At 46.1% G+C, this 14,345-nt stretch overlaps 3 protein-coding genes across 3 annotated transcripts; all 3 read right to left on the bottom strand.

The window, feature by feature from the left end:
• Positions 1-3,143: 3,143 nt before the first annotated feature.
• Positions 3,144-9,370, bottom strand: SERLADRAFT_362129 (uncharacterized protein; the record flags this gene model as incomplete). Its single annotated transcript, XM_007319733.1, has 31 exons — positions 3,144-3,214; positions 3,268-3,417; positions 3,473-3,571; positions 3,624-3,843; positions 3,899-3,965; positions 4,016-4,325; positions 4,386-4,490; positions 4,545-5,134; positions 5,184-5,446; positions 5,505-5,626; positions 5,673-5,690; positions 5,740-5,814; positions 5,866-5,952; positions 6,006-6,165; positions 6,221-6,275; positions 6,328-6,502; positions 6,550-6,574; positions 6,634-6,699; positions 6,746-6,842; positions 6,894-6,964; positions 7,015-7,082; positions 7,139-7,232; positions 7,290-7,328; positions 7,379-7,475; positions 7,531-7,612; positions 7,668-7,796; positions 7,848-7,918; positions 8,096-8,351; positions 8,399-8,632; positions 8,683-8,804; positions 8,860-9,370. The coding sequence occupies 28 exons, from the start codon at positions 9,368-9,370 to the stop codon at positions 3,816-3,818; spliced, it is 4,017 nt and encodes a 1,338-aa protein (XP_007319795.1).
• A 924-nt stretch (positions 9,371-10,294) lies between these two features.
• On the bottom strand, positions 10,295-12,038 carry SERLADRAFT_450323 (uncharacterized protein; the record flags this gene model as incomplete). The annotated part of the gene is made up of 2 exons (XM_007319732.1): positions 10,295-11,277; positions 11,337-12,038. The coding sequence occupies 2 exons, from the start codon at positions 12,036-12,038 to the stop codon at positions 10,435-10,437; spliced, it is 1,545 nt and encodes a 514-aa protein (XP_007319794.1).
• Positions 12,039-12,124: 86 nt separating this feature from the next.
• SERLADRAFT_470669 (uncharacterized protein) lies at positions 12,125-14,336 on the bottom strand (the record flags this gene model as incomplete). The annotated part of the gene is made up of 5 exons (XM_007319731.1): positions 12,125-12,434; positions 12,496-12,704; positions 12,765-13,035; positions 13,092-13,184; positions 13,245-14,336. 5 exons carry the CDS (start codon positions 13,451-13,453, stop codon positions 12,317-12,319), a joined length of 900 nt encoding a protein of 299 aa, XP_007319793.1.
• Positions 14,337-14,345: the final 9 nt, after the last annotated feature.

Genomic DNA, 14,345 nt, shown 5'->3' with positions numbered 1-14,345 from the left:
CCCCAGGAATGTGTAAACTTGGGTAAACCAAATCATGTCCGTCACAATGAGCGTCTCGAAAAATTAAACGCTAGTCACGTTTACGAGCTCAGATCTTTAGAAAAGATCGACGATGATGATGATGAGGTAAAACCTGAGGAAGAGATTAAGAGGCTGGTACCTCCCGAGTACCACGACTTCTGGAAAGTCTTTTCAAAACACAAATCAGAGCGCTTCCCAGAGGCTAAGCCTTGGGACCATGCTATAGATTTGAAAGACACCTTCAAACCAAGGAAGGGACACATGATACCGCTCTCTGCTCCCGAAAGAGACGAGGTATCTAGTTTCATAGACGAACAACTTAGGAAGGGTTACATCAGACCTTCCAAAAGTCCTATGACGTCCCCGGTGTTCTTCATTCCTAAAAAGGATGGTAAAAAGCGAATGATTATGGACTATCGTTACGTGAATGAGCACACGGTTAAAAATGCGTATCCTCTGCCTTTGATTAGTCAGCTAGTGGACAAATTGGCTGGCGCCAAGATCCTGACAAAGATGGATCTCAGATGGGGGTACAACAATGTACGAATCAAAGAGGAAGATGCTTGGAAGGCCGCGTTCACGTGCCACCGAGGATCTTTCGAACCCCTTGTTATGTTCTTTGGGTTGACCAATTCACCGGCGACCTTCCAGAGCATGATGAACGAGATCTTTGCGGATATGGAAAACTGTGTCGTCATTTACATTGACGATTTATTAATATTTACAAAGTCGGACGATGAGGCTGAGCATGACAGGATCGTGCAAGAAGTCCTTCGACGCTTACAGGAACGGGACCTATTTGTTAAACCCGAAAAATGTAATTTTAAAGTGAAGGAAGTAGACTTCCTCGGTATGATCATAGGCCAAAACGGAATCAGGATGAACCCTGAGAAAGTTCAAGCTATTTTGGAATGGCCAGAACCTACTCGCGTCAAAGGAGTTAGGGCCTTCCTAGGCTTAGGTAATTTCTACCGAAGGTTTATTGAAGACTTCGCAAAAATCACGAGACCGTTGAACGATCTCACCAAAAAGGACCTTGTTTGGCATTGGGGCGCCAAAGAACAGGAAGCTTTTGATAAGCTTAAACAGGCATTTACAATAGCGCCCATATTGGCATTCCCTGAATTAGACAAAGAGTTCCGGCTAGAAACCGAATCTTCTGACTTCGCCACTGGGGCTGTTCTATCAATCAAATGCCCTGATGATCTTTGGAGGCCTTGTGCCTATTTATCGCATAGTTTGTCGCCTACAGAGCGTAACTATCAAATATACGACAAGGAGATGCTGGCCATCATTAGAGCTTTAGAGCACTGGCGGCACTACTTAGAAGGTGCTAGGCACCAATTCGAAATTTGGACCGATCATAAGAACCTAGAGTACTTCATGACGGCCCGAGACCTAAACCGGAGACAGGCCCGCTACGCGGTGTACTTGTCAAGGTTCAATTATAAATTAATTCATAAACCAGGAAGCTCAATGGGGAAAGCGGATGCTTTATCTAGAAGAGAGGATCATGCCAACGGCATTGAAGATGAAAACAAAGGTGTCACCCTGATAGATCAATCAAGGGTTGCCAATGTTAGAATCGGGCAAGATTCCGACCTCCTGGAAGTCTTCAGGAAAGACATCTCCCCAGAGGAAAAGGCACGCCTTGACGGCAATGAAAACTATTTATGGAAAGACGGGCTCTTTCATTTCAAAAACAAAATCTATGTGCCTGAGTCCGCAAGGATCAAGGCAATAGATAGACATCATGACACTCCAGTGGCTGGGCACCCTGGATGGCAACGAACAATGGAGTTGATCTCCAGAAACTACATTGAGCCTTAGAAGGGGGGTAGTGTTACGATAACACAATTTCCGGACATCTCCTTTCCTTTTTATTCTCCGCTTTAACTTTATACTTTAAGTGCCACGCGGCATTTCCCTTTCTCGCGCCGCGTTGCCTTTCTTTTACTTTTAGACTTAACTCTCTCACACAGTGGAGCTGGCCATACGGGCTAGGCCCTATGACATCATCAGCCACTGCCTTCATCAACTGTATAGTACACATGTACAAACAACCTGTAGTAGTATATATACCCCAATAGATCCAGGAGACTCCTCAGCGAGTCCTCCTGTTGTATACCAACAAACTCTCTGCAGCTTAAGGGGTAACCACTCCCTCTACATCTTCCTTATAGTGTGTTCTTGTGTGCGCCAGAGTAACTAACTCTTGGTTGTTACAAGAATAGGCAATCATGCACCAAGTGATCAATCAAAGCCCACTAGCTCCACTTCGGCAAATGCTCACTAAACAGTGTCAGAATGACAAAACATCCGGGCCACTTGGCCTGCTAGTGAGCTCCGCTTGATCCAGCCTCCGGTGCCGGTCATGACACATAGTTGCAACAGTATTCCAAGACCTACATCATCATTTCAGTTTCGTTCCACTGCAACAATACACCCACTCCATGCTTTTATTTCTACATAGGGTTCTAGAGAACTAAAAATTGGAGAACCTGGCGAAGTTCTGAACACTCTAGCTTTACTGACAGGTGAGTTAATCAGCTTCTAGCAAAAATGAATGCAACAGTCATCCAACAATAGTATATGTGACTAGTCTTAACGCCGAAATCCTCAGCAACGGTTAGATGGTAACCAATTGGTTCAGACTAGTGTATGCTTAACTACACCCACCGACTGGTCTGGGGTATGCCACGCCACATCGATTTGTGGCTGACAAGCTGTAACGGTCACATAGAATGTCACACGAAGTGGATAGAATAATGAGAGCTCTCCAGTTGGTCTAAATCACTGTGTAAAGTCTACGAGTGTATTCAGTATCAACTCGGGAATGTCTACGATATCAGAGTCCTTTATAAATGAAAACGAGAGTGAGCTAAGTCGTAAAAGGAGAACGAATGACTAGTGAGTGATGACAGTTAAGATTATAGCTCGGCTTTGGGAATAAGGAATGTGACGCGAGCGAGCAGGCATGAGTAAGCAACGACGTGGTTCAAAGTGACGGTTGAGTCACAACCGTTACACAGGCCATGTACTATAGTTACGGCCGGCCGTACTATGTCTATCCCGAATGTCATGTGTCTGTTATCAGACTCAGGCTGCTGTGCTCGTTGCCTAGTATAAATATGGTCTTGATTTTTGTGTGAGCATGCAATATTACTCCCAACAATGACTGTCCATCACGTAGGTAAGTGCCCCCCAACGCGAGCTATCTCTGCACTTTGCTCACAGATCGTACAGTTCTTTGGAAACTCAAGCCCGAGGTTTCTCAAGAGGCCAGGCAGAAAATCAAAGATGATCTTGCTCTGCTGGCCAAGATTCCCCAGGTGAAAGACATGCATATAGGAATCACGAAACCTGTCGGCGCTTTCAGCCAAGGATGGGAAGAGGGTAAGTGCAGTCAGTCATTCATTTGTGCTTCGCCTCACTCACATATGATTGCAAGGTGTCATCATTATCTTCGACAGTGAAGAGGACTTGAACATTTTCCGTCCTCATGAAGCTCACGTTGGGTTCTTGGCGTCCTGCAATGCACAACTTCAAGGTGGGTACTCGCTATAGATATTCATATCGAATCTATCTAACGTCCTTACTAGATAAATTAATATTCGACGTCGTTGTCCCCTGATTGAACCGTCGTAAGGATGAAGATAAGCATTGTACTCTCAAGATATGTAAAACGATAGAAGATCCATGTGACACCGTCCATCAATGAAATAATACAAGCACTGTTTGATGCCGATTTAACTATAAAGAAAAGTGCAGTGATGTAAACTTAGGGAAGAATTTTAGTCATAGATAGGAAGAGGCATGATTCTATGTAACATCCATTAGTGACTGCCAATGTTTGGTGAATATGCAAAGAAAATACCTGTCAGCATTGAACAAGAAGTTCTCTGCTATATCCTCCCCCTCGAGGAAACGAGTGGGGTATATCACTAGGACGTATGTATAAGTGAAAGAAAGCATTATATCACAAATCACCTACCCAAGTGGCCTTGCAATTGGTTTAATAATTCTTCCATTTCGTCCTTCTCTTCTTTATCAAATGGTTCGAGTCCTTTCGTGGGCTTACGGCCACGATTTTCTTTTTCCTTCTCCTTTTCATTCACCGCTATGTTCGCAGGTGCGGGAAAGCTATCTTTCGAACTCTCTTCGCTCTTTTTACCTTGCGCCAACCCGTCTTCCTTGATGGCCTCAGCCTTATCAGCAACTCCACCTTTCTGGTAGGGTCCATCTTCGAACGCAGTCTCAGAAGGTACTCGCGCAACTGGTTCTGGGGTGCTACTATCCTTTTGCTGGGAGTCACAACAGAATGAGCAAGCATCATAGGAAAGTAAACAAATATTGTTACTGACTCTTTTATTAAACCGTTCATGGTGCATCACAAATTCTTTGTACTGCTTCCACGTAGTAATGAGGTCATCTGGTATTGCATGAAATACCTTCCGGTAAATTTCAGTCTAAAAAACAGGTCAGTTACGAAATCAACAACCTCGAAGGACTTGATAGCGCACGTTGTGAACTGCGCATGCAACCCACACATTCCGCCAGAATGCGTCAGATACAGGATCATCGAAACCTTCAGGGTCCACTTTAGGAGTAGGAGTAGGCATAGTCCAAGTCTTAGTTCCCAGCCTGCTAGCAAGGTGTTTTCGTAATATGGCTCTTGCGCTAGGAGCAGCTTGTTCCGTGTCGTCGGCGTCATTGACACCGGACTCAGCATGAGGGGGCTGGTCATCTGTTTGAGGATCCTTGGACGCATGGGCAGGTGCGCCGAAAGCCTCTCCATCAGCTGTATGAGCTTCCGTCGGCTCCTTCCTATGGATGGCGTTACCATTCTCCTTTACCTCACCGGCGGCTGGCTTTCCGTGAGCTTGCGAAGCAGGTGGAATGTGTTCCGCTACCATTTTTTCCTCCAACGTTGGTACCATCGAACTAGCAAAACCAGGGCGTTTCTGCCCATCACGACCATAGGTCATCCGCTCCTCCTGTAAAGATGCATCTTGTGTGGGAGTGTTGACTTTGTGAAACTCGACTTTGGATAGAGGCTCGTGAAGCTTTCTGGCAGTAGTTTCAGCCGCTGCATCGCCTATTACATGTGCAGCTGTGATCCCTAGTCAGCCGGGATGAAACACATCCTTAAAAAGACATACTTTGCTTCATTCCATCTGTTGCAGTAGCCAGCATGTTCCTGATAGGAGTCTCATGTTTTGCCTGTGTTATCTCTCCCTCCTTCCCGTACTCCTGTTCCATATTAGGGTCCCACTCGTGCTCGTTTTCTGGTTTTGGTGCTTCCTTAGCCATAAATTCCTTTTCGCTCATGGCATCAACGTCAACACCAATATGCTCTCGCATCAGCCGCATTCGCAAGGTATGCGCAAATCGGCCTACTCTAAAAGGTTTACCTGCCATCACTCTGAATTTACATATATGAAATGAGCAACGCAATAGAGAATACTAGTACGATCACGTACCCGTTGATCATGTCAGTGTCTCTTATAACAGCAGCGATTTCGGAATCTCGCTCCCCTCTTTGGGACCGTTCATTGATGTTTGCGCTACCGATAATCGCAAGGCGGTCATCCACAATACACACCTAAATTGGGTTAGTATTCGCGTTTACCAAGCATAAAAAGTCAAACTTTGGCGTGAACATAAACCTGTGATCATTCTTGAGTATTTCTGCCAACCAGTGGAAATACAACTCACTATTTCAGTCGTCAGAACATTGCCGCGCATTTTCGCCCAATTCCTCAGAGAGAAAACAGACATATAATCATCCGGCTATGAAGTTGGTGTCAGATGCTTGCCATGGTATAAAAGTGTATCACAGACATCAATGCCCTCCTTGCGTAAGCGGGCGAAGATAGAATGTGGGCCGCGGCACAAAGTGCGGTTTTGACATTCGATAATTATACGAATCTGCTAGACATTCAGCAAAAAGAAAAATTAAAGATTATAGTTGATATACTTACCGCACTGGCATCACTGTGGTCAACAGGAAAGGGGAAACCTGGTAATAGAGGTATAATAATACAGCACTTCCAAGGAGTTCCTTCGCGATGTGCCCGAATGATGCGATCAACGAGTGCATTTCCAATCATGTTCTCGACCTTGACATCATTGACAACAGTACTGAGATGAAAAGTCACTTCTTCTATCCCAAATAGGCAAGTATTGAAATACTGACGAAGATATGAAGAACTGGTTTTCAATGTAGACAAAGTGCTCCGAAAGCTCAATCGCTGTGTGGAAAAATTAGCTCTAACAAACTGGAAGCTCATATAAACTACTAACCTTTAAGGTATGCATTTTGTATTGAGTGCTCAATACGCCCTGGAGTTCCCAACGACCATGGACCTGCAGACCTACAGATTTGCATTTCGCAAGTCCCAGTCAAACCCATTGCTGTCAAGTCTCCCGGCTTGAACTCAGGAGGAGGAAGCAAAAAAGGCATGAGTTTGGTATGATTCTGGAAATCGACTTAGTCACGTCAACACGCACGAAACAGAAACAAACCTTGATTCTCAATAGGTAATTCCATCTACAAACAAAGGGATGAACTATCTGTGCTAAGAATAACGAAGCACTGAATTTTTGTACCTTTCCACAAAGTGACGAGCCAAGTCGCGGGCGGGTTGCCCGACAACTTGCATACCAACGTCATGCCTACATTGCATTAGCATATATATCTCACAATGTGGTGACGACATACCAAGGCATTCGAGGCACTTTTGATCTGTCATACATATCCTCTTCTGGTTTGCTCAATGTATGGAAATCCATAATTCTAGGGTTGCTGTAGTCCTTGCCTAAATGGGTGTTTAATGTACCACTTTTCAAAACAACCCAAAAAAAATTACCAGGCCATATCTCCGCCTTCTCGGACGATAGTTCAATATCATCGACGAGGACATGCTGAGGTGTATCCCACCTAAAGAAATAATACGATTAATGATGCTCCGAAACATAGAGTCAACTCACCTTCCAAAACATAGGTCAATGCCCCCCATGAATGCGATAGTTTGGTCAATGACGCATAGCTTTTCATGCTTAGAAAAAAGAGAATATGAGTATCAAAGCCTCTGCAAGTACAGTGGTGAATTACATGGGCCCAGTAAAAAGTTCCCGTCTGGAAATGTGAAGGAGAGCGTTGAACCATAATATTTGGGTGCAGCGACGTTAGTCGCTGCTTGGTATAGCTTGGCCAGGGTGTTAGGACATGTTATGTCCAGAAACAAAGCCTTTGGTACACTCACTTGCTGTCCGTTGGAGTAGTCCGACTGGATACTTCCTGACTACAAAAAACGTTTCATTAATGATAGCACTATGTAACAAGACGACTCACTAAAGAATGATGTGAATCTTCACACCCTCGTTTGCCTTCTTCTCCAGTAGCTTGTCTAGTCTGTATTTATCCTTATTGGGTCGGCGCATTTGCAATTCTAAGGATGCTCTGTTAACGTATAATCAGCTCCGAGTATCAAACTTGCACCCTACCAGGGGAGAGCCACCAGTCGTGAATATATATAGTCTCTCGTGCCAGCATAATTGCTCGCGAAAGGTTCCACATGTAATCACGCTGTTCTGTCAATCAACAATTTAAACGAAGTAAGAGAGTGATCTCAAATACTGACGCCATCGACAAGCCATTGAGCAGCAACATTCAATCGGATAGGGGAAAAGCTGTCGAATCGATTATTACCACTGTAATGGGATGCAGAAGCGATTCTCTCCAGTGCAGTAATCCACTGCAACATTTGTCGCTAGTGTTTGTCATAAGTGTCAGAACAACACACATAACGATGGCAAGTTACCTCATTTCTGGCAAATAGTTTCAGTCGCATCTGTGAATTCTCAATATAGAATGTATGCTTTGAGACATCGTCTTGGCGCCTTTTCTTTTTCTTCACTTCAGCCGCATTTGTTTGACCGTTCCCGCCCGAATCTTCTGCGTGGGGTTCAGCAAGTGGGTTCACGTTGGTTGACGGATCGAGCATAGCGGCTGGAGAATGAGAAGCAATTGAAGATGCTGAGCTCCCAGAATAACCGGAATCTACTCGACGACGCATTTGAGGCATTTGCTGATCATTGATATGGGACGAAGACTTGGGATGCCTTCGCAAAGCCACCGAGAGTCGGCTTTTGAAGGAGTCTATAACAGATAAACAGTCGGCCTCTGTATCAATGTGGACCTGTGCAGCATTGACATCTTTATCCAATGGCTCGGGATGCAAGAGATGCAATCCTTTCCGATAGTAACGAGTGGGCCGTTCGATCTTGAAATCCGAATCAAGCAGAAAAACATCCCAAATAGCCAGCTAATGCCGAATGAGCGGTCATTTATAGTCAGAAAGGTGCTACCTACCTCTCCCGGTTCTTCCAGAATCACCAGATAACTCTCTCGCACTGCACACCATCTTGATTCCCTTCTCTCCCTCCATCGGGCAGATTTGCGTCCCAAGGAGGCACCACCTTTGCTACTGGACTCAATGCGGAGGAAACCAGCTTTATATTGTGCACCACCTGATTGAGCTAGCGATATAAAAAGAGCACTAATTTCGAGAAAACCTGCCAGACGATTGGAAGTAGGATGGAACATCTAGAGACATTTCAATAAAATTGAACTAGCATTACGGTTCGCATGCATACCACAGCGCGGAAAAGACTCAGCAAGTAGTTTTCCAGTGCTTCTCTTTGCAATCGAGCAAAGTCTGTTTGTCGTAATTGACCACCTTTACTCTCTCGTTTGAGAAATTTGAAGTAAGGCAAACCTAGAAATAAATCATTTAGAAACTTTATTTTGTCACGTAGAATACACATTCGTACTGGTTCGAGGGAACTCTGGTAAGGCATCTTTGTTGCGATTGTATGCGTTTGCGATGGTATAATGAGTGTGGAGAGATATGAAATCTCGAAGTTGTCGATATATTACCCATCTTGCTGCACCATTTGCATATTCACATTCGATACGAAAAACTGCTTTGTTCCCATGCAAAGGGTGCAAACTATCACTGATGCGTATGCGAAGGCGATGGAGGAGTAACGGAATGCGACGATGGTCTTTCTCGTCTCTTTCAAACCACAGACGGAGCATGAGAGTTGATAGTCCTCCGGTGATGAGTTCGTCTGTAATATTTACATGATGAGGAGTAATCACAGAATGTGTAGCGGTCTGTGTTGAAACGGTGTGGCTTATTACATTTGGAAGTAATGATCGCAATCGACCCCATTTAGCTGCACCGCTAGGCTTCTTGGACGGCTCGGGCCTGAGAGGAGGATGGGTCTGGGAACGTTGTAATCTCTTCGGAGAACGTGTGGACTGCCCTGCTTGGTCCATTGTTTGATAGCGAGAGGGCTTTTTTTTGTCCTTATTATCACTGGTACCAGTGCTTTCCTCGCCAAGCTGGGGGTGCGGGATCTCTTCCTTTGGAGAGTCATTAAACCACTTACGGGGATTCCAAGGATCGTCCAGAATCCTACTCTCTCTACCTTTACCCTTCTGATCAGAAGAGTCTTTCTCATTCTCATTATGTCCTAACACAGGGGCATTGGGGTCGGTATCCAACACGCCACGAAAAGTAGTGTCTCGTGCATGAAAGCGGAAGGGGAACTCCGGTGCTTCGGCATCCACATCTTCCATGATATCCGCGTTATCGTATCCAGCGTTCTTTGCTGTGAATACTGGAGAGTTTGGTAAAGAATAGTTGAATGACAGAGAGCGCGGTGGGCCCGTCCTGGAGGAAGGCGAGTCGGGTACAGATGCTTTAGGAGTAAAAGAAGTCGACGCCGAGTCCATGTGTTGACTTCGACCCGCATGTATATCACCATTCTGATTGCCTTGCGGCCCTTGGCTGGCACTAACCGACTCAGCCTCGTGCGCGCGATTGGCTTGCACCGCAGCATTCACGACGTCGACGAACGCCATGGCTAACTAGCACAGGCCGATAAAATTTGGGTGGGCAAGCAAAGTCAGAACAGCCAACAGCAGTAAAAGTGGGAGTAAAGGTCGTGGATGATGACTGTGACAGCGAAAGATGATGGTTTATTTGGAGCGGATTGGTGAACTAGGATGTATTCAGTAACTAATTTTGTATTCAAGTTGTACGTCAATGGCCATGGCCGCCAGTGGTGCTTCGGCGTGCGCAATTGCTATAACCGGCACGTCTGCAACCAACCATACCTCTAAGTAAACCTGTCTATCAACAATCCTATCTGTTTAAACTTCTGACTTGAGCGTAATACAGTTCTTACGGCGTCAGACGTGCCTTGCCTAAAACCCCATCTCTCACATGGCTAATCAGATAACAAGTTCATGGCTACCATCCAGAAAACCGAAACGGAGGCTTCCTTGATTGCGCAGAACATCACAAACAAACTTTCTAGGACTCCCATTGTGCACTGCTAACTGCGGTCTCGAACCAAGCTCGCAGCTTCACACCCAGCTTTCCTCCCGAAAACAGCCCCCGCAGTCAAACCGCTACCTCCCGGATAGTTGGAATAGAATAAACCACCCACCATCTCTCCTGTGCAGAACAAGCCTTTGATAGGTTTCCCGCTTTCCTCGCTAAGGACCCCAGCCGTATTGGGATCAATCGCCAGGCCTCCAAACGTAAAAGTAATGCCACACGCAACCTTGACAGCCACGAAGGGCGTATCCTCAAGAGGTAGAGCCCAGTTAGATTTTGGCAGTGTAAGCGAAGAATGACTCGATTGCGTTGACAACCCGTCTCTGACAGAAGGGTCCCACAGTAAACCTGGATATTCGGCTCGATGACTTCTTACAGCAGCATTGTACTCGCGTATCGTCCGCAGAAGATTCTCCTTCTCTTCCAAACCTTTTTCAACCAGCTTATCTGCCAACTCTTCTAGACTTGAAGCCCCGATTTTCTCCACGATTTCGTCTGCGTATTCCTCTTTGCGAAGCAATTCAACAATCTTGCCAGAAAATATCTGGAACGCGCATCCTTCTGGTTGTTGCAGAATCGCCCGCCCAAACTTGGCATAGGTGTAATTCCTAAAGTCTTGACCTTCATCGACAAATCTGTCTCCTTTGACGTTCACCATGATTCCCAGCGGATAACCAGACTTGGTGAACTGATTGCTCATCACGCGATCCCCAGTATCCGCAGGAGCATTTGCATCCCAACACGTACTATGACACCCTTCCCAATCGCCTGTAAGTTTTGCCCCAATGGCTTGGGCCATTGCGATCCCATCCCCCGTGTTATATGGAGTTCCTCGGACCTAATGCATGCGGTTATAAGAAAAAAGATGCTGAGATTGACCTGGTCGATTTTACCCACCCTTGCTCTGTCCCAACCAGGACCGAGATATTTCTCACGTAACTGACGACTAGATTCATATCCACCTGCCGCCAAGATGACAGCCGTCGCGCTAAGCTGGACCTTCTGGCCATTCTTCTTCACAATCACACCTCTCACTGCAAAATCCTCCATCACAAGCTCGACAGCCGGGGAATCAAACCAGACCTCTACCCCTGCCTTCTCGAGCGCGCGCAAATGGGCCGCAATCAGTCCCTTCCCTCCATCTTCCACGCTCAGCGCCAGGCCACCCCAGAATTTCTGCCTTCCCCCTACTTCGTAGGCTTGCCTGTGAAATGCAAGGATAAATGGTATGCCGACGTGACGTGCCAACCACTCGACTGCGTCCCTCGAATGGTCAACCATAGACTTCACTAATATAGGGTCAGACTGTGAGTTCCCTAGTCGCATGATATCAGCAATGTAATTTTCCGTCGTGTATGGTTCCATGTCGATCAACGTTGCCTGCTCAACTGTCACATTGTTTACGATGGGCAGCAAGTCGTGCAGTCCGTTGTGAACGGTACGGTGAGCACCGGCAGTAAAGTAACCATTACCGCCGGCCCATTCCTTCGGGGATTTCTCGACAATTAAGACTTTCCTGCAGCCAGATTCTACCGCGGCAAGAGCTGCACAGCTACCTGCGTGACCGCAGCCAATGACAATACAGTCGTACGCGGTCATGGAGTAGGAAACGATTGTGTGAAAATGTTCGTGTGGGCTGAAGATGCCACTATGACGTTCACCTCAGACGTGCGAATGATTGGAAGACAAGTTGTTTAAAATTCGATTGGCGCGTTTTATATACAATTGACTTGATCACGAGTCACTAACCATAAAGACTCCTCTTCGGTCTGATAATCCGAAAGTCTTAACTCGAGCAAGTAAGCAACATAAATCTCGACCACGAGCTACATTGAAGCAACCCAAGAACTGCATATTATGATACAGCATACATTCAATCACGATCTGGATGGGTTGACAGCCATATACCCTCCGTCGATCACTAGTTCTCGTCCGTTCATATAGCTTCCTGCACGAGATGCAAGATACACTGCGGTTCCAGCCATTTCTGCAGCACTAGATTCCAGCAGGCCTTTTCAGCTTTTCGAAAACCTCATATTCAAGGCTTATTACTCACGTGCCAGATCTCTTGGCCGGTATGGGGAAAATACCCTGTCCAACTTTGTTTGTTAATTCTTCTCCTTCAATGACATCGACTGTCATTTCTGATTCGTAGACACCTGGAGCGATTGCATTGACGCGGACAAGAATGCCTTTAAGCGCGAATTCTGTGGACAACATTGAGGTCAAGTGCGATGCAGCTCCCTTCGCGCTATTATAACAAAACTACTGAGAGGTCAGAATCACTTCCGAACATTTCATGGCTTGGGTTTTCAAATTGCTCACATGTCTTTGCGCCAGCTTGATCAAACCACTGATACTAGTTGTGTTGATAACACATGACGTATACCCTTCTACATCCTTAGATCCTTTGTCCAGTAAACCCGCGAAAGCAGTGGTCACGAAGAATATCGAGAAGGTGTTGATCGCATACAAGTCGCTCCACTCTTCAAATGACTCATTATCGAACAAAGCCTGACCAAGAGTTGCAGCGTCCTTGGGCGCAGTTGGAGAGGGCTGGTTTAAGAAGTCTGAACAGGGGCCAACTTGCCCTGCGCTATGATATAAACCAATAAGTATATGCAAGCGTAACTGAAAAGTACCCAGACACACTTATTGACAAGAATATGCAATTTCCCTTCCTGTTGTGATATAACCTCCCGTGCTGCTAATATACTTTCTTTTTTTGTAGCATCCATCTGGAGTCTGGGATGAGGAAGACATTGAAGATCTAGCCACACCTATGACACGACAAGTAATGCCTACGGTATTATCTTGCCCTCTTCCTGCTCCCATGCTTGTGCAATCTTGTCGAGAACCTCTTTACGTCTGCCGGTGATATAAACCTTTGCGCCGCTGGCCGCAAGACCTTGTGCGATCATTAATCCGATGCCAGTTCCCCCTCCCGACACCAATGCAATACGACCACTTAGATCGAATAGCTTGCCAGGATGAAGATCGGAGCCTGGAGACATGCTGGAGATAAGGATGAGGATGAAGGAATGAAGTGTGTGGTGAAAAACGGAAAGATTAGCATATAGTCTAAGAGACCTGTGTTTCGGTCCGGCGGTCCGAAATAGCAGCAACCTCGTGATATGAGCTTCCACTAATTTCTTCTTCGGCCCTATCGTCCCTACCCCTCCGCTTCATCTGAATAGGTATCCTTATACAACGCGTTCTGCAACAAAACCATCTTTACCCCACCGCCGCACTGAGAACTTCGCCACTAACAGTGCACTTGCACTTGCACCTTGTACTTCAATACGCCCGAGGCCCGGTAGGATGTGAACTAGTGACCTGATCAGCTTCTTCTCAAACCATCCGTGCTCGACGTGAAGAAGTTTTAGAGAGGGAGAGCAACGTAACCCCTGAAGGAAAAACGATAACCGGGGGAATGGTCGAGCAGAGTGATGTAAATCATCCAGATGGAGGGAGGTCAGGGCCGGAAACGATATCTGGGTCATGAGGGAGTACAGTTCCGATGGGATATCCGGACTGTCTACGCATAGATGTAAACGATCAAGAAAAGGTAAGATAACAGGACCTGCGCTGGGCAGATGTTCAGGAAGAAAGACGATTTCCTTCTGAGAAGGGAAACAGATCCTCAGTTCTCGGAGGCGATTAGAAACCTCTAGCATGTATAAAACCTCGTAAACCGCAACGTGGCCTTTGGTAAATCCGCGGTGCGTGTAATCCAGATAAGTGAGATTCTCAAAAAGCGAAGGAAGCCAGGCCAAACGAATTCCATCGAGCGTGAGTCTGTGAAGACGCGGCGCTACACCACCGAATAGTGCAAACTCCTTCGTGTCGTCATTACTACGATGTATGAGCGTGAGTTCCTCTAGTCGGGGAGCGTAAGCGATGGTA

The sequence above is a fragment of the Serpula lacrymans genome (assembly GCF_000218685.1).
Source record: "Serpula lacrymans var. lacrymans S7.9 unplaced genomic scaffold SERLAscaffold_8, whole genome shotgun sequence".
Lineage (NCBI taxonomy): Eukaryota > Fungi > Basidiomycota > Agaricomycetes > Boletales > Serpulaceae > Serpula > Serpula lacrymans.
Note: the sequence above shows the minus strand (reverse complement) of the source record. Positions and strands in the feature narration are given on the sequence as shown.